The sequence below is a fragment of the Leptonotus elevatus genome, chromosome 20, assembly GCF_054856555.1.
Source record: "Leptonotus elevatus isolate MCC_2025b chromosome 20, RoL_Lele_1.0, whole genome shotgun sequence".
Classification (NCBI taxonomy): Eukaryota; Metazoa; Chordata; class Actinopteri; order Syngnathiformes; family Syngnathidae; genus Leptonotus; species Leptonotus elevatus.
The window spans coordinates 6,251,778-6,275,000 of record NC_141258.1 but is presented as its reverse complement, the minus strand read 5'-3'; the positions used below and the strand labels follow the sequence as shown (position 1 = coordinate 6,275,000).

Here is a 23,223-nt window from a genome sequence, read left to right as displayed (position 1 = left end):
AGGACAGTCACACTTGGTGGGAAGGGGGGTGAATGATTGCCAATGCTCGAAAGCCACTGGAATCTAACTTAAAATCTTTTAATTTGCTTGTGGAAACATTCACGTCGACACATTAGGATAATAATGGTAATACAGGATCGTAAGGTTGACGTGTCAGTAAACCCATTAGAAGTAGATTCAGGAAACGTACTCCAGATCAAACTTTTGGAACACTACTCCAAAACACAGAACTAACGTGGTCTAATTCAATTTTTGACATTTAAACATTTTCGACTAAGTACCTTATTAATAGAGGAAATAAATGCTGATTGAAATCAAGGTTTAGTTCCAATTTAGACATTTTGGGGACATTCCCTTACTACACTCACTATTTCTGACTCAACAGTGCAAAACTAGTTTAACTCACATTTCCAAGTCGACGCCTATGAAATGCTTCCTGTCATCTGCTTGACTTGCTGAGGTGACTCCTGATGGGACAAGCATCCCTGAAAGTGAGCAACTTCAAATCACTTTCCTGCAAAATGACAAAAAGCGCATTAGCCCACTGTAGTTCTCATGAACAGGTCCGTGGCTGTTTTGAGCCGGAATACGTTTCCCAAAAATACTCAATCCAACAATAACAAAACACTTAAAAAAATAAATAAATCCATGCATGATTTAAACAGCTGGAATGTGAGGAAAAGATGAGGTACAGCCACAGATGATGGGGGCGATGGGGAGCGTTTTGGAGACCCGACACTGGGCACACGCACACACCTTTAATGCAAACAGCAGTACTACAGGAAAAACACTGAGAATGTTTTGCGGTCATGAATCGAGTACAGCTACACACGACAACTCCCGGCCCGACAGCGACACGCTTCGGGCAATCGTAAATGATGAAACCAACAATTACATCCAGAAGAATTCCAACCACTTAGCACAATTAATCCACAGTGCATTAAACCTATCTATAGAGATATCTATATGTCTGTATATATGTAAATGTATATCCTGGGAAGTTAGGCTTAATGCATTTCAACATTTTTAATGGGCAAATTCTTATAAATAAAATCATTGAAGAAAAAAAAAACCTTCCATTTTACAAATCGATCCTCAAGATTAATGCAATTCCGCAGGAGAAAAAAAAAAGCTGTGCCGCCCTTTGGTCAGCTCTTTAAAGACCTCAACTCCAGGCCCCAAGTAAGTGATGGGGGAAGAAATCTTCATCACACAATTGTTTTTGAAACACACGCGCGCACACACACACACACAAGACAGACAAATTACTACATTGCGCATTTACAAGTCGACTATCAAATTTGTACACATTGTTGAGACGAGACCGTATCATGGAGCCATTTCAATTCTTTTTTGATATCTCTTCCACTTTGTGTTGGAGAAATTTTACAAATGGACCTCCCCCCAACACACACTCACACACACGCACACAATTTACACTCCTCCAGCAGCGACACGTAGGACAGATCTTGTAGTAGAGATGTGCAGCGGGGGGCGGGGCGGCGTTTATTTCGTGGACAGGATGAGGGCGACGATGAGCCCGTAGAGCCCCAAGACCTCGGCGAAAATCAAGATGAGGATCATGCCCACGAAAAGCCGCGGCTGCTGAGCCGTGCCCCTCACGCCCGCGTCGCCCACTATCCCGATGGCAAAGCCGGCCGCCAGCCCGCTCAGGCCCACGCTTAGGCCGGCCCCCAGGTGGAGGAAGCTCCTTGAACACGGAGACAGAAAGTCGTGGTCAGCACATGACGAAAATGTTGATGGATTCAATGTGCGCAGTAAGTCTCTTTTTTTTTCTTTAAGTTTGAAGTCCTCAGTTACTGTCGCAAAAAAATGGGGTGAGGGTGCAGCTATCAAATATGTTTTAATCGGTTATCCATTTAATTATTTGCATGAAAACTGATTTTGAATTAACACAATAACAGGAGTGCGAGACGCAGTTATTATTTTTGTCCACTTGGAGTCGCCATTTTCACATTCCACTATGACTTTGGAGTGAGTATGGCTTTAAAAGAACTGGCCTGGTGAGTGACATGGGCGCCATCGAATAAAACGTGTCGTAGTGGCTGGTTGTTAATGTGTTACTCTGTGTTTACGAGTTTTTCTTACAATTTGTTCATTACAGCAATTGGACATTTTCTGCCTTTTACAGATACAGATTGTCCTCCTGTCTTGCTTCCATTACACCAATTTATTTCTAAACTGCGGTAATATTATCCCGTGTGGAAAAAACATCCCTGTAAAGCTTCCTACAACCCTTCGTTTTTGTTCTCCAGTTACTAAAATAATTGTTGCAGCCCTAAAGTCAAGACAAAATTTCAGGCAGGTCCCGTCAAATCATTACTTGGGTTACAACATATATTGGAACACAAGCCACTTTGCAGTCAGTATCTGTATTTACAAACACAGTTTTTAAAAAGTCTCCAAACTGTTTCCGTGTTGTCTATGATGTCATTGTCTTCTTAATAAAATGCGTAACTGACTTGAGACTTAGTTCATGTTTGACTAGCTTTTGGTGAGTTAAACTTTCTAGTTAATGATAGTTTAATTATCTTCGTGGGTGGTGAAGGGCAAATTTTATTTGCTATGTTTGATATTATCTATTAAATAAAAGTTTTATTTTGAAGGTATGAAAAAATGAAAACTGCTGACATCAGTTGTGCACACAGAAAAAGACAATTTCGACTTGCAAAGAGAAATTTAGAAATGCTTAGCCTGATCAAAGGTGACAATAGAGAATTTGTGTATATATATCTATTCTTATGATTACATTTTAAATATAATTAGTGCTGTCAAAGTTAAAGCGTTAACTGATTAATTAATAACAAAAAATTATCGCATCAATTATGAATTAACGCAGATTAATCACACTAATTTTGACCATTGATTATCCTTTAGCGTGACAGTGGATGGCTACGTTCGAGGTAGCATAGGTTGTGTTTGAGCAATAAACAATTACATGCATTAAAGTAAAACATTTAATAAATGTTTGCGTATCACATTTAGAATATTTCATCATGTCAAAATATTGGGGTAATATTTTTTTCATTTAAAAATTTTCAAGTAATTAACGGATTAAAAAAATTGGAGGATGAGCGTAAGCAGTGGATCGAGAAATGTTGAAGACGTCCTCATAACATTAAATGTCAAAAGAATTCACACACAACCGGTGCTCTTCAAATTTTGCGGGAATTTTTTGGGGATAAAAAAAGCCTTTTTTACCAAGCGATTAATCGTGATTAATCAAAATTCTAAGATGTGATAAATCTGATTTAAAAATGTAATCGTTTGACAGCTCTAAATATAATTTATGATGCTAAAGGTTACAATTTAATCAAAAGCATAATGCTTGAAATCAAGAGATCTCCAAAAGAGTTCATGAGTTTGTGTGTGACAAAGAGTGACTTCACCTTAGATGCTAAATCATCCCTGTATGAACAATGAACGAAGGTTAATGAAATTGCAGCAACGCTATGACTTTGTCGTAGCATTTTTACATCAGCCGCAATACTCTGCCAGAGGCCTCCACCACGTCCAACCTTTTCTACCATTTGCCGACGCAGCGTGAAATTGTGCAGCCACAGCATTAAGTTGCGACAAAATAGTATGATTGCATAGAAATCACAGAGATTAAAAAAAGAAAAGAAAAAAGTACAGGGCCCAGTACTTTAAACAGTCCATATTTTATATGCAAGAGGTTAGAGAGTGAACGAGCTTTTCCTATCTCTCAAAATGTTATTCAGGTGAGAACAAATGTAATATAAGCAACAAGCTATTTTTAAAAGATTTCATTCTAAAACAGTTAAGTTATTTGTACTTTTAATAGCTAGTCATTCTTAAATGTTACTTGAAGCAGTTCGTTGATGTGTTTTATTTGAGTTCTTTGCACTTCATTGCATTCTTTGAAAACTACCAGATATTTTGAATGGTATTTTCCACTAGATACTTTTTTTATTTGATTGCATTCTATTTAAAATGTTTCATAAAAACATATCATAAGTGGCAATTGTTATTCTTTTCATGTAATTGAAGGGAAAATCCAGTATCGGGGTATAACATTTTGTAGGAGTGCGGTGGACGCAAACTCACTTGTAGAGGGTAACCGTCTCTGTAATGCTGTTGGCAATCAGCACGGCTACAACCAGGCCATAGATGGCGATGATCCCCGCCATGACCACGGGGATGATGGACTTCATGATGAGCTCCGGCCTCATCACCGACATGGCGGCGATGCCCGTGCCGCTCTTGGCTGTGCCGTAGGCCGCTCCCAAGGCTGCCCGCGGGACAGGACGAAAGGAAAGCGGTTAAGATTTGCACAGACGAGACGTCACACACGAATAAAGACAGATGTGAATGTAATGTCATGTCGCTTTCAGTTCAGTTTTTCTACACTTCAGTTTAAGTCACACAGAAAATACCACAATACCACAGGCGCGTGCATGCGCGAGAAAAGGACAACTATGTGGTTTCAAAATGAGTAACCAAATACAGTTGGTTTGTAAAATGTCTCCCAGGTGAGGCATTGTGAGCTAAACATTACTTTGCTTAAAGACATTGAGAAGTGCACAGAACTCTCTACAGAACCCTTAATAGCATCTGAAAGGCCTCAAGAGACATCTTCGCGATGCTCTCAGTTAACTAGTTTCTTGTGGCAACGTGTTGAGAGCTAGCATGGAGACGGCCACGCCAAGATGAGCCGTGAAGGCTTTCTGGGAAATGGATGTAGACGCGGGCCAATCACTTAAGTGTGCACACAGCGGTCGACCACATCCGGCAAGTTATATGACAGATGTGGTCAAAATGAGGTTAAATCATTGTTGAGAAGGCGCAGCGATGAGCACTGCGGGCCAACGATAAAACTACTGCCAAATGTTTCTGTTTAAGATGTACAATCAATTTGTGTCTGATTAATCAATTGATAACCAATCGAAAAGGGTCCACCACTGTGCTCAGATATCCATTTTTACCTGACAAGGTGATAAATTAGCTTTCCGTAACATTATCCGGTGTCAACTCCATTATTTCAGGGCGCGTCATCGTCAGTGGAGTGTGACAGGTAATGACGGAGTCCTCACACATAAGCACTCAATTCAGACTATGAAATGTGTCACGTGTGGTAGTTCCTGCAGCTGCTGCGGTGTGTACCTACAAACCCGAGATTTTAATCCTAATCCCCTCAGATCAGGCTAAGAGCTATTACATTTTTTTCCTCCTCGCCGATGATTTGCTTTAATGGGAAGCTGCTGTGACGTCTTGTGATGTCAGAGCAAACTTGTTCAAGCGTTTGAGATTAGACTGTTCAGCAGGCGAGGGAGACAAAGAAAACGCTGGCCAATATCGGGATCAGTAGTAAAAATCATGCAGGCTGTGTAATGTTAAGGGTGCAACATTTACAGTATGAGTCACGCTGTAGCCATGCGTCACAAGAAGAGAGCGAGCTGAAGCATATACCACCTACTGCCACATGCAGAAATAATGCTTTATAAAATGTGCATGAAGGAAAAACTGCATTGGATTTATCATTAAAAAAAAAAAATACATGTAACACAAACTGTATTAAGCCAGTGAAGTGCCAGTAAACTTATTTGTTGGCACTTGTGTGATGTTACGTCAGTTTGTGCTAGCATGCTATTTAGGCTAGTATGCTAACTATGATGGTGGCTTATTTGTGTGCGATGATTTAACTAGTGATACAACTTAAGAGTTGTTTATGTAACATGGGTTCGTGATGGCGTACATGTTAGATGCATGGCGTTTATGTTTTATGATCCTCCCTGTTTTTGTTCCTAAATTTAAATGGGTGCCACTTATGTCTATTATTCGATTTTACCATTCCTGTTTTGTTTCAAAGCATTTTAAAGACCATCTTTAATTGTTATACATATATTGCAAAAATATTAACTTTCAATTTACTTTTTGATTTTCTCAAATCATAAATACATATAAATGTTGCCACTTTCAGCTTGTCCCATCAAAGGTCCCCACAACATGCCATTCACATGATTTGACAGACAGTTTTTATGTCGGATGAACATCCTGACGCTACCCGCCCATTATTAATTCATCCATTTTGGAACCGGCAGTGACAGAGTTGTGGCACTAGCTGGAAATCGAACCAGTGCAGTATCAACTCAAGCATGTGTCACTACTACTATTAGTGCCCAAAAAATAAATAAAATCGCTACTTTTCAATCAAGCAAAGACATTAAATGTCCATTGCTATTGAAGAGTACATGAGTGACCTTGGGCAAGCACGGTGAGTGGTCCCCAATACCTACTATCAGAACAAGATGGTTTATTCTAGCTAAATAAATTGTAAAATCCAAAAAGCATACATTGTGTTGACTGAAGCCACTGGAGTTGAGTTGAAACACTAGCTAATGTCACTTCACTACGGCACTAAGTCTTAATTCTTAAAAACGCCTACATTCATTTTAATACTTCCACTTCCTCCCCCAATGTGCTCAAACCCCTCGCCACACAGCTCCCAGAATGCTAATTCTTCAGCTGTCACTTCTCTACACTATTTCTATCGACCTTCTGATACTTTTTGTTTTGATGTCTGAAACTACCTTGACATTCAACAATATTTCTTAAGGAGGACTATGAAGCCTTGAGTTGTGTCAATAATGTTTAAAAAAAATAAAAAAGCGGGGGGTTGACAATCCATAAAAAAAAAAAAAAAAAAAAAAAAACATACATGATGAGATGGCCTAAAGCTCCAGTAAGTTAAGCCTACATATTAATTATATATATTATTATAATACTTACAATATAAGTATGTTCAAGTGTACATCTTTATGTAAGGTCACATTTTACAAATCAAACAGATGGAGTATGTTAAGGTATGCCGAGATTTCACAAGACCAGTCAGATGGCCGGTACGAGTCAGAAGGCTTATCATGTGATTGTCATGTGACTTAGTGTCATTCCTTTGAGCAATAAGGAAGTTACCCCCCTGAGCAGAGTTCCCAAAGTTTTGCAAAAGAAATGGCACAGTTCTTACAGTACGTAGAAGATAAGTTACATTACATATTCAGTCAGTGGCTAACAGTTTTTAATAAGTTTGAAGAAATGGACTCTGTTACAGATTGACTCCAGCCAGAAAGAGACTTTATAAGTAGGCTATCATAATAAAGTATTAGCTACAGTGATATATACCACAAACTATGCTGCAATTATGCATAAATAACTTAAAAGACGTGATGCAGCAGATGCTGCAATAATCGTTGACTATTTTCGGTATATGGAGAAAGTCATAATGCAAACGTCATTAATGACACACAACTTTATTTAAATAATTATTCCACGTGGAATCTGTGATAAGTCTGTGACATTCGTCAAGCCATTTAAGAGATCTACTTTGTTGTTGTTGGTGTATTATTAACCAGTGTGAATATTGCTACTATGACAATTTATTTATTTATTTCAAGTAAATATCAGTCTAACGTGAAGCTAACTTAGGTGCACGTCATCTGTTAGCTTTAGCACCGTTAGCTTAAATGCCTGTCGTGGTGGAGCATGCAATTATGCGATAAAATCATTGAGGGAGGACACGACTTAACCGAAAGCAATTAAATGCTTTTTATAAAGACGAATTGGGCAACCAACAACATTTGAGAGCTAGCCCAAAGGCCAATATCGTGGTTGTCATTTCGACTTACCGGACGCTGTTGGCATAAAATGACATTAAAAACACACACGTCGCCATTTTGTGGACAACAAATTAGTAACAAAAAATATAATTAAAATTAAAAGCTTGAGTCGTAGTTACCGCTGAACACCATCGCCGCAGAGGCACCCATCACAGCGAAGAACGGGGAGTATTCGGGACTTGAGGCCGACATTGTTCCAGACAAGATATAGAAATAAAATCAAAAAATAAAAATAAAACCAGAAAATAAGGGATGTGACGACGTCGAGTGAAAAAGGGAAACCCAGGCGAAGGCCCACAGGCTTGGGCTGGAGGAGGCGGATTACGAAGGGGGAAAGAAGCGTCTACCTAAACTAGCAGTTGCTTGTGTTGCGACTCAGTCACGACTCTAGTGATAAATACCCGGCGCAGAGGCACAAAATGGCGAAGCGGAAAATATCACCTGACCAACCTCGAAGTTATCAACATGGCTATTTATCTTAAACCAACCTTTGTTAATAACGTAGCCTTTTACAGAAATGTACAAAAACATCTTTTTAATATTAACTCAATTAACCCGCTATTGTAATGGTAACAAAATGTCAATTATCGTGGCTCATTTTTTGAAGGTCACCCCTACGACGGAGTCCATTTGGTACAGTCCGCTGCAGGCTTCCTTTGATGTGCGTTGACCGTTTGGAGGCAGTAGCAGGATTCCGGGAATTTAACATCTTTATTGGCATAACAAATTAACAGAATATTAATGCAATTACATTCGTAGTTCGCAGTCGTATAAGCACATAATGAATCGAAAATAATAAATAAACGTATGTTATGCAGGATTTAAAACCTTTATTAGTATACATTTTAAAGAACCTAATCATGTGATGAAATTAAGCAGTGGTTCTAAACACATAAAATAGAATAAAAACAAACATTAACAAGTATGTCAATGGTATATTATTTGTTAACACAATGGAAATGTTAGTTTGCTCATAACATGAAATGAAAAATAAAGACAAATACACTTATAAAAATGAAATAATGAAAATATGCTATGCAGGATTAAATTAATTGCCACGTGTGTCTTATAAAAACATAATATCAAATTCAGTGCTGCCATGAGATACGCGTGTCCCAATTTATGATTTTTCTAGACCTAAGGCGCCATTTGGATGATTTTTTTTGTTGTTGCTTTGACTTACGAGCACCAACTTCAGATACCGCAAACTCAACTCAACTTACCTCATAATAAGCAGCAGTTTGGCATTTTGTGAGCAATTGTTAAAAAAAAAAAAAGATTTAAATCCACTCCCAGTTGAAGTTCACTGTCAAACTAAAATGCCCCGCTAGCTTAATGCTAACACATAAATGAAAATGCCATAGACAGGCTAATGTTCGCATCATAGTCGCAGACAAAGTGTTATAACGGATAATTGAACACAAACAGTCGAGCAACATTATGTAGACATGTAATGTCAGACTACTCACACGAGTATCTTCTGTGAAAACAACTTTTTTTAAAAAAATTTTATTGCAGCTTATTGAGCCACTGAAAATAGTGGTGACTCTTCTTTTATGAGCATGACTGCATTATACTGCGCCTGGTGGCCAAAGTGGGCACACTAGAGGGAGCAGCCCAATGAATAGAAAAACAAACAAACAAACAAACAAAAAGTTTCTTTCTTTACATTTTCCTGATAAAAAAAAACACATTACAAACTGTCGACATATTCTGTATGATTGACTGAGCCGAATGGGAGGATATCTATCACTCCACTGCGCATGTGTTCACACATATCCCTGCATTTTGCACCGGGACTCAACAGTGCAGCTGCGGGTGCTTTGCAGCGAGCTGTGACATGCTGCAACGTGGGACACAGGCGTGAAAGAATTTGAGGCAGCGCAAATGTTGGAGTGGATGAGAAGGTGGGGGTGGCTGCTGAGAAATCCCCTCTCCTCCAGGCTCAGAGAGGGGATGGGGAACTAGTGTGTGCGTCAGAACTGGCTTGTGCCTCCCCGCGCCGCCTCTTCCTCCCATCTCTGCAGCCCAGTCAGCACTAGACAAGCACCCCCCTCCCCCCTTGAAGTCACGGCAAAGCCCTGTCACACGTGATGCCATTTAGCAGCAAAAGGCCTTCTATATATCCTACAATATGACATTTTTGGTCCTAATGTTAGGGTATAATAATCAGCTATGGGCAGACAAGCTGGCATTTGTAGTATATTGAGAACCTCTGTAAAGGGGAAACGTGACAAATTCTCACAAGGGCATGATGAGGTCACAGTGCGACTCTAAATGCAACCCCCCACTCACATGACAGGAAGAAACAATATTATTTTGGATCGTCTACCAAGTCAGTTTCTTAAATCCCTTGTTTACTTGTAAGGGGGGGCGCGGGGGGGGGGGGGGGGGTCCTGTTGCAGAAGAAGCCCATCTCAGTATAGGTTTAAGACATAAGCATCTTATTGCAAGGGCTGCAAAAGCGTGGTCTCCAAGAAGATGCGCCAGACCAACACCCAAAGCAGCAGGCTAAATATAGACGCACATGTGTGATTAGCAGGATCCTCAATGAAGAGAGCGGCCTCGGAAGGCTGGAGTCAACGGCACTTATCGTAAAGAGGGAATTACTACGCCGCTTTGCCATCACCTATATCACATCTCACAGGATGCATTACGCTGCCACACCCAGTGCTAATAAAATGGCTGTTTTAATAATGATGAGTTACAATATGGATGATTTAACACATATTGTGTGTACTAAAAGAATAGATACTGTTTCAACTGTGGACATATTAATAAAAAAATACTTCTCGAAATGGAAACAGTGAGGCGGATGCTAATTCTTTAGCAATACATGCCTAATGTTCTATATTTATATTCAATTAGAATGCTAAAACTTGTAAATCTCAGTAGGTCATGAGCTCCCTCTAGTGGTGCACAAAAGTATCACTGAATTAAATGGCTCAACTTTTTTTTATTTGGTGCAATTATTATTTTTTTACTTTTATGTGCAATAAATTCTAACATAATTTTTGTTTCAGGGCAGATTTTTTGCTATACTTAAGTGCTGTGTTAATGGTCAAATTGTCAAGGATATGGATCATTTTAACACTAAGAATGAAAATGGCCAATCATTACTGAATACAAATTCACCATTTTGAGGTAACTGTGGATGTCTGTGTAAAAATTTCCAGTTTTGCAGTTCAGTCAGAAACTTCCTTAAAAACAACAAAAAATAGAAGTGAGTACATTCCTTCCCTCACATGCACGCATCTATTTTCATTGTGCATTAACACAATTCGGAAACATCAGGAAGTTAAATAGGAATTAACCCGAAAACAACAACAAAGAGCATTTTCTTAATAAAATTGCAGTAGCAACCAAGAGAATGAGTTGTTAGTGAGGGGGATTAAAGGTTTACATTCAAGGTCAGATGACTTTAAAAAGGCATCTGGCATACTTGACTTGAATAAAGGGTGGGGGAAAAAACAAGACGTCAAGACAGTCGAATGAGTGCTGTATTATACCAGTGACTTTTTAATTACACATTTAACCACACAAATGTACAAATAGCATACGGTTGCATAAGTGTGAGAGCATTTAACCAACAGGCCACAATTCTGGGCCCTTGTAACTGTTTACACAAGGACGGAAAATCCAAATGGTAAGCAGGAGATAATAAACATTTATTTGAACCCAAATCATCAAATTTCTGATGTTCATAACAAAAAAAAAAAAAAGAACAAAATTGGCTAACTGAGCTGTCACTCACTCGGCAGCTTTGGCATAAACATAGTGCAAAATGGCAACACTGAAATTCATCACAGATACAAGCACAGATCACATCGATTCAGTCGGAGCTCTCACGTACACATGAACACAACTTCAGCTGACTGAGCAAATCCATTTACTTTTATGACATTTCAATCCCGTTTACGAGACATTTAAAAACGTCTTGAGAAATGTCACACAAAACCAAATCCACATTCTGATTTACAAATGTAATTGCTTCAGCTCAACGCGCGTACCAACACACCACAGATGACACCACATGAAAATGTACACATTTTTAAACCAGTTCTAAACACTTCTACATACAAAAATAGAAAAAAAATGGGGAAAATAGGAAAAAAAAAAGGGGGAGGGAGATCACATTTTATACCTGATGAAATGATGTTCATAAATACTATCATGGATTAATTTGTAGGACGGCTGAAGTTGAAGAAATGTTTCCACCTAAAACTTGAACATTTCCAAGGACGTACACTTTTATGCCTTTCTGTGACTCCTCCAGTCCCCATCTCTATCGCAACCTGCGGATAAACCTCCAAATCCAAACTGAAGCAGGACGTTTGTTGTTAAGTTTGCCATTCAGCTCTTTGCTCGAAAACAGCAAATGTGCTGACATTTCAAGCGAAAGCCGAATATCCCAAACTTTTCGTGAGCGGTGTAGAATAAGTGCTTAATGCAGTTGGCTTGTATAAAGGTGGGCGTGACCTTATGTGGCCATGGCGTCCTGGAAGCCCCACGATTCCAGCAGGGACACCTGGAAGCTCTCGGCGCACAGTGGCGGGTTGTCGAACGTTGTGCAGCAGCCGGTGCGCCCGTGGTTGAGTTCCGAGTCGATGTAGAGAGCGTTGCCTTCACCGCCACCTGAGAGGAAAACGCACAGTTGGTGCTGATTGGCAATGCAGCATTGCACCCGTTACAAGCAGTGTTATTTACTGCCTTTATTGAACCAAGGCACACCTTTCACGTCGAAATAATCTCATGGCTCCACACAAAACAAAAATGCCACAAAAACTACACAGTTACTATGTACTATTTACTTACTCAAAATCTGGACTCATTTACTGTCGTTGAACACAGTCTTGGATTTAGACTAGATTTGGATTTAGTCTAGTCCTCGATTTAGAATAGGCCTACTGTGATCTTGGATTTAGACCAGTCAGACTACTGCAATTGCGATTTAGATTATTTTTTAGATTTAGTCTTAGATTTAAACTATACTTGGATTTAGCTCACTTTTAGACTTAAATTTACACTTGACTTATTTAGATATATATATTTTTTTTTACTTAGTCGTGGATTTAAAACAATTCTGAGATTTACTTAGATTACTCTTAGATTAGTCTACTTGGACTGTCACTTTGACTAGTGTTGAAGTTTTAGACTTAACTAGATCACTTTTAGAGGTTTCATTCAGGTCTTGGACATGACTCGATCAAGGTGATCTAGTCCAAGACTAAGAGGTCTTGGAATTATACTGGTCTGAGACCTAGATTACTCTTAGATTTAGCCCTGGATTTAGACCATACTTGGACTTTGAATAGTCTTGGATTTAGCTCACTTTTAGACTTAGAACAGTCATATTTTATTATACTCTATTTAAATTTACACTTGACTTACTGGGTATTTAGATTTGTTTTAATTGTCTTTGGATTTAAGACTCTTCTGAGATTACTGGTAGTCTTGTATTTTAGACGAGACTTGGACTGTCACTTTCACTAGTGTTGGACTTGGACAAGTCTTGGACTTAACAAGATCACTTTTAGAGGTATTAGATTTAGGCCTCTCGGAGTCCAACTTAGACTAGTCTTGGAATTGGACTGGTCTTGTAATTAGACTAGTCTGAGACCTACTTAGATTGGTCTTTTATTTATACTACACTTGCATTTAGACTACCATAGTCTTGGATTTAGACAAGTCTTGGACTTAACTAGATTACTTTAAGAGGTCATGGACTTCGACAAGACAGAAAACTACTCTCAAACTTTGTCTCGATTTAGACTAATCTTGAATTTGAACTACTGTTGTAAACTTAGTTTGACTTTGCTTACACTTGGATTTAGATTTACTTGGATTACTTTTAGTTTCAGAATAGTCTTAAGACCTACTCAAATCAGTCTTGCTATACTTTACTTTAAGACTATTGCATTTTCTAAGATTAGATCTTGGATCTTTGAAATCAAATTAGACCATTTTTTTATCCGTTTCGGTTGCTAAATGTGGGACTGTTTAGTAGAGCACAAAAATGTTATTGTATCGTATAGCAACAGGTGGATACGCATGTTAATTGTTCCTTCTGCCATCTAGTGGAGAAGCATTAAATAGCAATGCCTGTCTTTGGATGTCGCTAAACAGCCATTATTCATAGTAAATAATAATTTTCAGACTAATTCAGCGAAATAGGATGATTTCCCACAGTGGTTGCGAATCACTGCATTAAAGACTGTCCTTTTCTGTCACTCACCGACAATGATGGAGTCAAAGTTCCCAGCCATGAACATGGAAGTGTTCCTTGAGTTGAGGTTGAAGTGGCGGGCGGACAGGAAGGGCGACAGCTCGCCAAGCGGCTTCTCTGGCTGCTGCAAACCATTGCCGTCAGCGTTTTGGCCGTCGGAGGGCTCGGCGTCCCCGTGACCCCGATTCTTAACAGCGGAGGCTAACTCGGGGTGACGGATCACCACCCACTCATAGCGCTCCATCTCCGGTTTAAGCTGGCGACAAACAAATTAGGATTCAGTCAGGGATTCACCAGACACTTTATTAGGAACAGTCCTGCATTCTAAACTAGTTCCTCTCTGCCATATTGTCAATGAGGAAGTGCTTTGAACAAGAAAAGACAGTTAAAAAAAAAAAAAAAAATCTAAAAAGATAATTAGCCGAGTTGCTTCATGCTACCTTTAAAACGCCAATTCCTGATATCAGTCCAGCGTTTTACTATGGTGACCCGATGAAATACAACCGGATCAGGTTACAGACGATCCGGATCTTGCCGTGCTTAAACATGAATGCGTAAGATGAGCGCATTTGACGGCGTGCGCAGCTCTGACAGCTCAAAGTTGTGGCGAGTAAATAATTCACACCGGGGGCACACATCTGAGACATAATCTCGTTTCTATTTATAGTGCAGGAAACTCGCTAATGCACCACACAAAATTGGTTAGATTTTTTTTTGTTCAACGTGATTTAGCAAATGGAGTATTTTTCTGCAAATTGATGCCAATAAGGTTGAACTCAAGAGCATGTGAAACCAGAGTGGACAGCACCCTCTACTGGCTATAATGAGAAAGCGCAGCACTTGTCAGCAGAGCCCGACATTAGATTGATGAAAAACAATAACGACCACAATGTAAGCCACATTTGTTCCCAGATTATAATTTTTTTTACCATGTCATTTCTGTCTAAACCTCCCCTGTGCAGTTCAACAAAAACAATATTTGTAAAATGAATTAAAAAAAATTGCTTGCGAATTACCGGTTGGTTAAATAAATAAAACTAACCAACTAAATCAACTAACCCTGAAGACGAAGCACTCCCCAGTGCCAAAGAAGCTCAACTTGTTGCCTCCCCTCTTGCGTTCTTCCCAGTCAGTAGACAGGAAGGCTCCGCACACCTGAGCCCAAAAGAGCGTTGGGATAATTCACTCATTTGCATCCTTCAACATCTTTAACATTCGTTTTTAAATTTGCTGCCTTACATCGCCGTCTGTGGTTCGGATGAGGAGCAGCGTGGGTTCGTAGCCTTCACAATGCTGGTAAAATCTGGAGGGGGGGGGGGGGGGTACAGTAAACTTGCTGCAAAGACCCACTTTACATTCAACACAAATACCAATTATATAAATACACACATGCTCCTAAACTAGAAGCACTACACTTAACTCATTTGCTCCCCAAAACGTATAAATACGTTCTAGTTTAAATGTTGTAAGTGTCCCAAAGACGTATTTATACGATCATTGTACGGGTGAAGCAATGGTAGTAATTACAAAAACGGTCACCAGGTGACAGCAGAGTATAAGAGATCAACCAGCGCTAATTGCCGCAAAACGGAAACAGATATAAATATACTTCTTCTTTTTTTTCCCTGATGAAAGAAGAGAAATCTTTCTTTTGGTAGTTCCATGTTTTTTAAAGCAATAGAACACAATATTTTGCGGGCCTTGCAAAATCTGTCAAAATCCAGTAAAACAGCCAGGAAGGGGGTTGCTTCAGTGAAAATGGCTGGGCGCGAATGAGTTAAGTAAGAAAATAAATAAATCTCTGATTTTTAAATAAAATTACTATTATTTTATGTTCTTGATGTACTTATTTTGCTCCGCCTATTTCGAAGGACAGGTGCCCATTTTCCAATAAAAAGCAGAGACGCTGAAATGTACCGATTGAGGCTGCAGCCATGTGTGGAGGTGGTGAAGAGGAGCTGCGGTTGGCACAAGGCGAAGCGCTCGGGGATCCACGACCAGATGTCTCGCATCTCCTTAGCGCTGACAATCTCCGAGGAGAAGGTGTCCGGGTTAAGTGCCAGCTGCACGTTCCTCCTGGGGACGCCGCAGGAAGAAAAACACAGGAAGGGATGCTTAACTTACAGTCCTGGTGAGTGGTTTGAATAGCAACTAAAGCAGTGATTCTGAAAATTATTTAAAACAATTTTTTTAAATAATTATTATTAAATTAAAAAGTATTATTATTAATTATTCATATTAATAATTAACATATAAAGACAAAATAATTTAATATAAGTAACTAAATGAGCTCAGTTTTCACAAATATTTACATTTGTGACCAAATTGAGACAAGAATAGATTTTTGCTTGATGAGTTTTTTTTTTTTTCTCTTTCTAATGTACTAAATGATGTCCTTGGCTCAACAACGGCAGGAAACCCTGCACTACTGTATATGGACACAAATGTTGTCAGACATTTTTGACATGAACTACAACAAAGCAAGCAGAGTTGATTTGATTGGTTTTAGCTGCCAACGGGGAATGAACGACATATTTTCTTCCATTTTCACTTCCTGTAATCACCGGGTGTTGGACTGGTTTGTCCATTTAATTTACAATTGTGGTATGAAATCTAACCTAGAGTAAAAGACAACACGTATGGGATGGGAAAACAATGAATGGAGATGGTAGAAGAGAGGTGAGAACCCACCTCGATCTGACCCAAAAGTAGAAGCGAGTGAAGAGGAGATGGAAAATTGATGGAAGAATAGAGCAAAAAAGAAAAAAAAGAAAGAAACAAGGAGAGAATGTGAGACAGGAATATGAGAACAAACAAAAGTAAAACTAATACAGCGAACTCACGCTTATTTTGCAAAATGTTTTTTTTTTTTTAAGCCCATCTTTGTAATTTGATTTTTAAGACAAAAATACATGGTTTGGTTAAATATTTTGGTGTTGAAATATACATTTCTTGTTTTGCGTCAGATTTCCAGTCAATTTCAACTGGAGTGGTGAATAAACAGCTTGAAGCAAGCACGCTTCGCCTCTTATTTGAGAGGAATACGTGTGTTTAATAAGTTCAAATAAAATAGGGATGGACCGATTATCAATATTTGGCATTTTGACAAATATCGGCATCTGCCTTTTAACGAATCTGAAGGCCGATAAAACCGATATCTCACTGAGCGGTGAATGCTTGCGAACGTAGCGCAATTGAGGGTTTTGATCACGATTTGTAAGATGTTCACAGACAAGTTTTTACTTTTCACAAAACCATTTCGAACATATTCAGACAATTTTTACTGTCTGCGAAGATCTTTTGAAACCTTTTACGAACCCTGAGGGAAACCCCCCAAATTAGCTATATTTGTATTTCCCATGCATTTATCGCTCGGTGACACACAGGAAATTTTTCATTTATGGATTTATTTAAATTTCCACTTTATATAAAAAAATATACTGACACTGGGAACTCCCTACACTTTATTAAAAAAAAAAATTAAATTAAGAAATTGTCAAAATTTTGGAAAACTTTATCTCCAGTAGAAAACTTTAGGGAATTATTTACTTGCTTAGTTTTTAACTTAGTGCGTAACACATGCTCCCTGCAATTTTTGTTAGAAATTTTAAACAAATTCTTTGTATGCTTAAGATTAAAATATTTATATTTTTTTAAATGTTCATGATAATATTTTCTCTTTTACTGCAAATTAATATCAGCTTAAAATATCAGTTATCGGTCTCCTTAACAATTGGTATCTGAATCGGCCTTGAAAAAAAACCATCAGTCTATCACTAAAATAAAAACGACATAAAATGTTTTGTATTTCCTCTCTCTGGTCGGGTCTGAGGCTTTACTGTGTTTGTTTCTGATCACATTTCTCTGTTCTACCTCTTCTGCTTGACAGTGATGCCCTTTTGTTGCAGGGACTTCTCATTGGTGAGCTGCAGCAAAGTGATCTCCTTGCGGCTCAGCAGCCGGATGGAGAAGGCTTTCTCCAGCAGCTTATCAGGCGTGACCACCGAAGCGATCCCTTTGACGAAAGCCCGAATGTCCGACCTGACTTTGCCGGAATCCTGCTGCTGGTCCGCCAGCCCCGCCGCGGCTCCCGCCTTGTGCTTCCGGTAGAACTTGAGCAACGCTATGGCCGCGCGGTACAGAATCTTGTAGCCCTCCACCAGGTAGACATCTAGGACGCGGACTATGTGGCTGAAGGGCAAGTCGCCGAGCACCCATCGCTGCCAGTCCGAGTAGACCTCCAGAACATCCTGGGCCGTGGCCACGATCAGTTTATGCGCTGGTGCGCAGTACTTGCTGGCCAGGTCCCCGAAGGTCATGCAGCCTGATTCGTAGGCCAGGAAGGTCTGGTCCAGGAGCCGTTTCCCCGGCTCATTGCAGGCGAGTATGCGGCTTACGTGCTCGAAACATTGAGCCTCGTCTGCGCTGAAGTGCAGCAGCAAAGACGTAACGGCCGGGAGGGACGGGCAGTGAGAAATATCGGGAAACTGACCAGCCACGCAACTGATGATGCGATGGGCGGAGCCAACTGCGTCGGCTTTCAAGCAGTAGCGCGGCACGGGGTTCTCGTCCACAAAGTCCGGCAGCGGGATGTTGGAGGACGGCTTCTTCGTGGCCGCGCTTCCCATGAGGTCTCGATAGACTTCTGCGTCCGGCGTGACCGTGCGGCAGGGGATGCTTTTGATCAACTGCTGGTACACTTGCGCCCGAAGTTTGTGATTTTGGGCCCAGTAACCCTGACGAGCCAGCTGCTTAAACTCTTTCAGGTCCTTGCAGTCCACCTTGGCGGGCCCGCTGCTCTTGGCCAGATCGCCCATCTGGGTCGAGTCCACAAAGGTGTCATAGTCCTCTTCAGCCATGGCGTTACTAAACTACTCCTCCACACAGCTGATCACTGGCCTATTCTAGTTAGAGCCTCATGACTGTCACTGTAAAAAAAAAGAAAGAAAGGGAAAATGAAAAATTAGCAGACATTTTGAGAGCCAAGGATAGACATAGAATACCAACCACTGTGCTGCAAGAGATCATTATGACCATTATCATCATCCAGTTGGACTTAATTTGTCTTGAAATGATGCATTTATGACAAAAAGTATCTTTGTCTTCCACTAGAATGCAGAAGATAAAATGAACTGGCAGGGTTTCCCCCAGTGCTTCATAGGCCTGGTGGGTCGCCTTGCTTAGCAAGTTCTTTGGTGGCAATGGTGAAACATGACATCCACTTGTTGCTATTCATACAACAGAATAATAGCTTAAGTAAAATTGTGATAAAATTGCAATGTGATCCTCATTTTTTGTTTGTTGGCAATTTTTCTGTCATATACCAAATACTGTATATTTGATTTTTTTTTTTATTACTTCTCACTGCCAGCTGGTCACAGTAAATGTTTGCTATGAAAGAGCATAATCCAATCTATGGGCACTTTACAGCCAAAAATATCTGACAATTAGATCAAGTAAATCCGTGATGTGACTGGAATGCAAGTTCTCACGAGAAGCGCTGGCCTAGGAAACATCTTAATTGGTCACGCTCAAGTTAAAAGCAAGCATCTCCGGAAACGTGGCAAATAGGAGATCAAGTAGCATATGCATAGAACATCCTTTAACGTTGCTTTAGCGCTCATCACGCGGAGAACTAACGAGTATGTCCAAAGATCAGTTGCAACATACTCAGAAAGACGCCGTCGTAAAACACTCTTCGTGGTTTTTACGCAACAGTCAAGACACTTGCTCTCACACATAGTTAATTGCAGACTTTGATCCTTGTTTAACTCATTTGAGGCATCTTATTCACTTAAAATACAGTAGCTGCTTTTCCCACATGATCCATGTCACAAAAATATCTTTCCACAAAGCGCATCAATTGTACTTAAAAGGAAGGCAAGGGAGACTTTGTGCTAATGTGAACAAACAATCATGAGGATCCACTTGTCCGACTGTAATTGAGTAACAGGAGCGTACTTTCTCATGCTAAGGAGTGAATGCATGTAGTTTTTACTTTAAGTCTTGCCGCTAATTTATACGAACATTTGAGATACATTTATTGACTCTTACGCTTACAAACATTTCCCTTGCACTCAGCTAAGTCAAATGCAAAATAACCTCGGACAAGAGAATCATAAAATAAAAAAGATGTACTTAAAAATAAGACAAGAGGGCTCACAGTACATACGCTACAATTGCCAATTAAAAGATTGTTTAAAATCAATTTTCAATCAGTAGAAGAAATTAGTTGGCATTTAAATTTGTACTTTTATGTTTAGCCCCACAAATTAACATTGTTGTCGTTTTCTCTGGCCCTGAGGTTAAATACATTTCACAAATATAGCTTGCATCTGCAAAAGTGCGCTTAAAAACATCTTAATTCATCAAATCTAAACGTGATCTTCAAATAATTATGTAAGGTGCATTTAAAAGAAATCTGTCTCAACCTCTTCCATTCATTCTTGCCGGGTTAGCATTGTTAGCATGAGCTAACCGCCAGCTGCCTCTGTGACGAACGCTACCACAATCTAACAGGCACAGCTACCTACGACCCACACATGCAAACGCAAACCGTGTACACAACCATTCAGATATTAAAATAACATCGTAAAAATGTGTCTGCTAACGGTTTAGCATCGGCTAGCGTAAGCGCCCCTACCGCCACACGAATCTTTGCAGCGCCGTCGTCTTTTTTTTATTGTGCCTTGGCGACAAAACGATGCATGTAGATCTCAACCCGAGTGTCAGGAAGGAGCATATATGCTTCTTAAGGAGACTAAAGGTGCAAACAAATGCTGATGTCGCTCCTACCTGGATGCGGGAGATGTTGTCTTGAGACGTCAAGCGGAATTCAGCAAGTCGCCTCGCGCATGCGCCTTTGCTCCAAAGCGGCTCAGCTGCATTCAAGCTCAATTTGCAGTTGCAGGACAAGCTCAAGAGCTCAAATGGATTGTTTTCATTCAGACTTATTTTCTTAATGTTGAGACCAAAATCCCAAGACCATACACATACTAGAATTTCTCGCACATAATGCAACATATATATAGGCAGGCTACTTGTTTACCTCCAGACTGTCTAAGTGGATTACAGTGGGACAGGAAGCACTCTAATAGGGTAACAAAACCTTCCTTTGTGCTGTGGTCAAAGCTACCACCAAGACACAACCGCCCAACACATGACACTTGTTACTGATGATTAAATTGTGGAGAAACCTCCGTGCCACTTGCAGCAACTTGTGTCACACAACTATATTTCATCGTTTATTTTGTAATACTGTAATTGGAAAAAGTGCATCTGGTCAAGCCCTTCAGATGAATATATATGATATTTCCAGCCAGCGTTCTATAACAGTATCTGTAAGAAAATAAGTTTGTCAAATGACTACAGGGGATATCATATAAAACGTCCACACACCCTTTGTTCACATGCCAGGTTTTTGTGTTAACAATGCAAAAATAAATACAAATACACAGAAAAATGTCCAGTGTTATAAAAATTCTGAAATGGTGAGTGCAGGTGGTGGTATGCATGGTGAACAGTGAGCAAAGATAGAAAAACAAGATTAAGATAGATCATTTAAAAACTTACTAAAAATATTGGGAAAAGCCTACTAGAAATTTGGTGTTAATCAGGCATTTAAAAATGGTGGCAGGTGTGTGCTGACTCCTGTTTAACACGACTTTGTGATTAGTTAATTCTGAGCCACATCCTCAGTTTTTAAGGGTGTGTACACTTATGCAAGTTTTATTTTTACTTCGATTTTGTTTCAATGGAATTGTACAGGTTATAGGTTACATTAATTTTTTTTGTCTGAAAACTATTTATCCAGGTCTCTTTTTTTTTTAACAGGGGTGTGTAGATTTTTTATTTTCACTGTCCACGATCAAAGTGAGACTTGTACAGATGGCATTGCATCGGAGTATGTACATGCATTGGCGTTTGCCGGCGATTACGAGGCATTCGTGTTCCAATGACTGTGACTGTGCATGCGTACGTGTGTGAGAGAAAGCGAGGACAGATGGGTCTAAAGCCAGTAAGCCTTCAGGGCCAAGCTTACGCTCTTCAAATCCTTCCACTTCCACACATGGCGTGACATCACATAGGAGACCGCAAACACAAAAAACAAAAAAAAAATATGGATGGCTGGAAAGTGGAAAGCTTTTTGTTGAAGCTCTTTAAAGGCAAAAAAAAAGCATTGAACTCTTTTTGCATCTAAATAAATAAATAATAAATATTCTTCATTGTTTCTTTATTAGCTCAACAGCGTCGCCTCAATTGACTTACAGCAGTTGGTACTCTCAGCCAATCAGAGGTGGGCATACTTACTGCTGCTTAATTCTAAGAAAGGAAGGTGTGACCTGTGTGGGCCTACGGGTGATCGTCCATTGGTAGTGATGATATATGCTTTTAACACTTTCTATTTGTGGCACCGCTGAGCTGGAAAATCCTGTTTGGACAGATACTGTACATAAACAGAGCGATAAAGCAAACATACTTTATTGCCTTGTTGAAATGCACCGCAATTTGCATGACACACTGAAGGACATTGAAAATTATGACACAGAGTTGCTCTTAAAATGAAATGCAGAACTGTTTTTCAATATAATTGGTTTTGCTTCTGGCTGGCATTTATGCAAACTGTAAATAATAAATTATAAATAATATTTTTGCCCATTAATCCGTTCCAGCTTCACCCCCAAAAAACATAGTTGTTCTTTGCAGAAGATAAAGAACATATGCCTGTAAGTGATATTGTCTGTCGCCATGTGTTTTAATTCCTTAAATATCTGTTTCTTAAAGCAATATAACACCGCTTCATAGATGCTATTTATAAAGCTCGTAGCCCACTGAGAGGCAAACATTTGCAACAGTAGTGAATGTTGATTTCATGTAAATGTTCATCTGGATTGGGTCAATGTCTCAATTAATGTTTACTGTCAAACTAAGCATAAAGAGAAGTACATGGTATGTATTTAGAACAACCGCGTACATTTGCTTTTAAGTCCGCTAGCTTAATGCTAACAGAAATGTTTTAATGGTTTTTCTTGCCACATTTTCTTGTGACAAGACAAACCATTAAAACTGTTTACAGAACATTTAGAGAACGTTTAGAAAATGTTGCAACCTTGAACGAACCCCGACGTTAAATCAACATTCGTTAGCGTCACAAACGGCCTGTCTATGGCGTTCCCCGTTATGTGTTAGCATTGAGCTAGCGGCCTAAAAGGCACATTTACATGGCTGTTCTAAATACACAACATGTGACTTTATGCTTAGTTTGACAGTAAACTTTAACTGAGAGTGGCATTAACAGCCCCAATGTCTTGAAATAAATGCATCAATTCTCATTCTTTGGAT

The 23,223-nt window shown here is 39.6% G+C and overlaps 2 protein-coding genes across 4 annotated transcripts; both read right to left on the bottom strand.

Annotated features, from left to right (window-relative positions):
* Positions 1 to 62: 62 nt before the first annotated feature.
* Positions 63 to 8,062, bottom strand: atp6v0cb (ATPase H+ transporting V0 subunit cb). The gene is made up of 3 exons (XM_086064453.1): positions 7,775 to 8,062; positions 4,090 to 4,273; positions 63 to 1,711 (listed from the first exon to the last, which is right to left on the bottom strand). The coding sequence occupies exons 1-3, from the start codon at positions 7,845 to 7,847 to the stop codon at positions 1,507 to 1,509; spliced, it is 462 nt and encodes a 153-aa protein (XP_085920579.1). The 5' UTR covers positions 7,848 to 8,062; the 3' UTR covers positions 63 to 1,506.
* A 3,089-nt stretch (positions 8,063 to 11,151) lies between these two features.
* tbc1d24 (TBC1 domain family, member 24) lies at positions 11,152 to 20,823 on the bottom strand. 3 transcript variants are annotated; one of them, XM_086065327.1, is made up of 7 exons: positions 20,677 to 20,823; positions 17,755 to 18,809; positions 15,799 to 15,957; positions 15,121 to 15,184; positions 14,941 to 15,036; positions 13,891 to 14,137; positions 11,152 to 12,290 (listed from the first exon to the last, which is right to left on the bottom strand). In XM_086065327.1, the coding sequence occupies exons 2-7, from the start codon at positions 18,738 to 18,740 to the stop codon at positions 12,136 to 12,138; spliced, it is 1,707 nt and encodes a 568-aa protein (XP_085921453.1). In that variant the 5' UTR covers positions 18,741 to 18,809; positions 20,677 to 20,823; the 3' UTR covers positions 11,152 to 12,135. The 3 variants fall into 3 exon arrangements, with proteins under 3 accessions (XP_085921453.1, XP_085921455.1, XP_085921454.1); XM_086065329.1 differs by having other exon boundaries at positions 17,923 to 18,809; XM_086065328.1 differs by lacking the exon at positions 20,677 to 20,823 and adding an exon at positions 20,525 to 20,672.
* Positions 20,824 to 23,223: the final 2,400 nt, after the last annotated feature.

Bases quoted from the DNA above. Each gene is read 5' to 3' on its own strand.
- atp6v0cb (XM_086064453.1), bottom strand. From the start codon at position 7,847: ATGTCGGCCTCAAGTCCCGAATACTCCCCGTTCTTCGCTGTGATGGGT. The intron at 4,274-7,774 runs GTAACTACGACT...TCCCGCGGGCAG, and splicing joins TGCGGCGATGGTGTTCAGCG to CCTTGGGAGCGGCCTACGGC. The intron at 1,712-4,089 runs GTGAGTTTGCGT...TCCGTGTTCAAG, and splicing joins GAGACGGTTACCCTCTACAA to GAGCTTCCTCCACCTGGGGG.
- tbc1d24 (XM_086065327.1), bottom strand. From the start codon at position 18,740: ATGGCTGAAGAGGACTATGACACCTTTGTGGACTCGACCCAGATGGGC. The intron at 15,958-17,754 runs GTAGAACAGAGA...CGGCGTCCCCAG, and splicing joins ATCACTGTCAAGCAGAAGAG to GAGGAACGTGCAGCTGGCAC. The intron at 12,291-13,890 runs GTGAGTGACAGA...TTTTCCTCTCAG, and splicing joins CTTTGACTCCATCATTGTCG to GTGGCGGTGAAGGCAACGCT.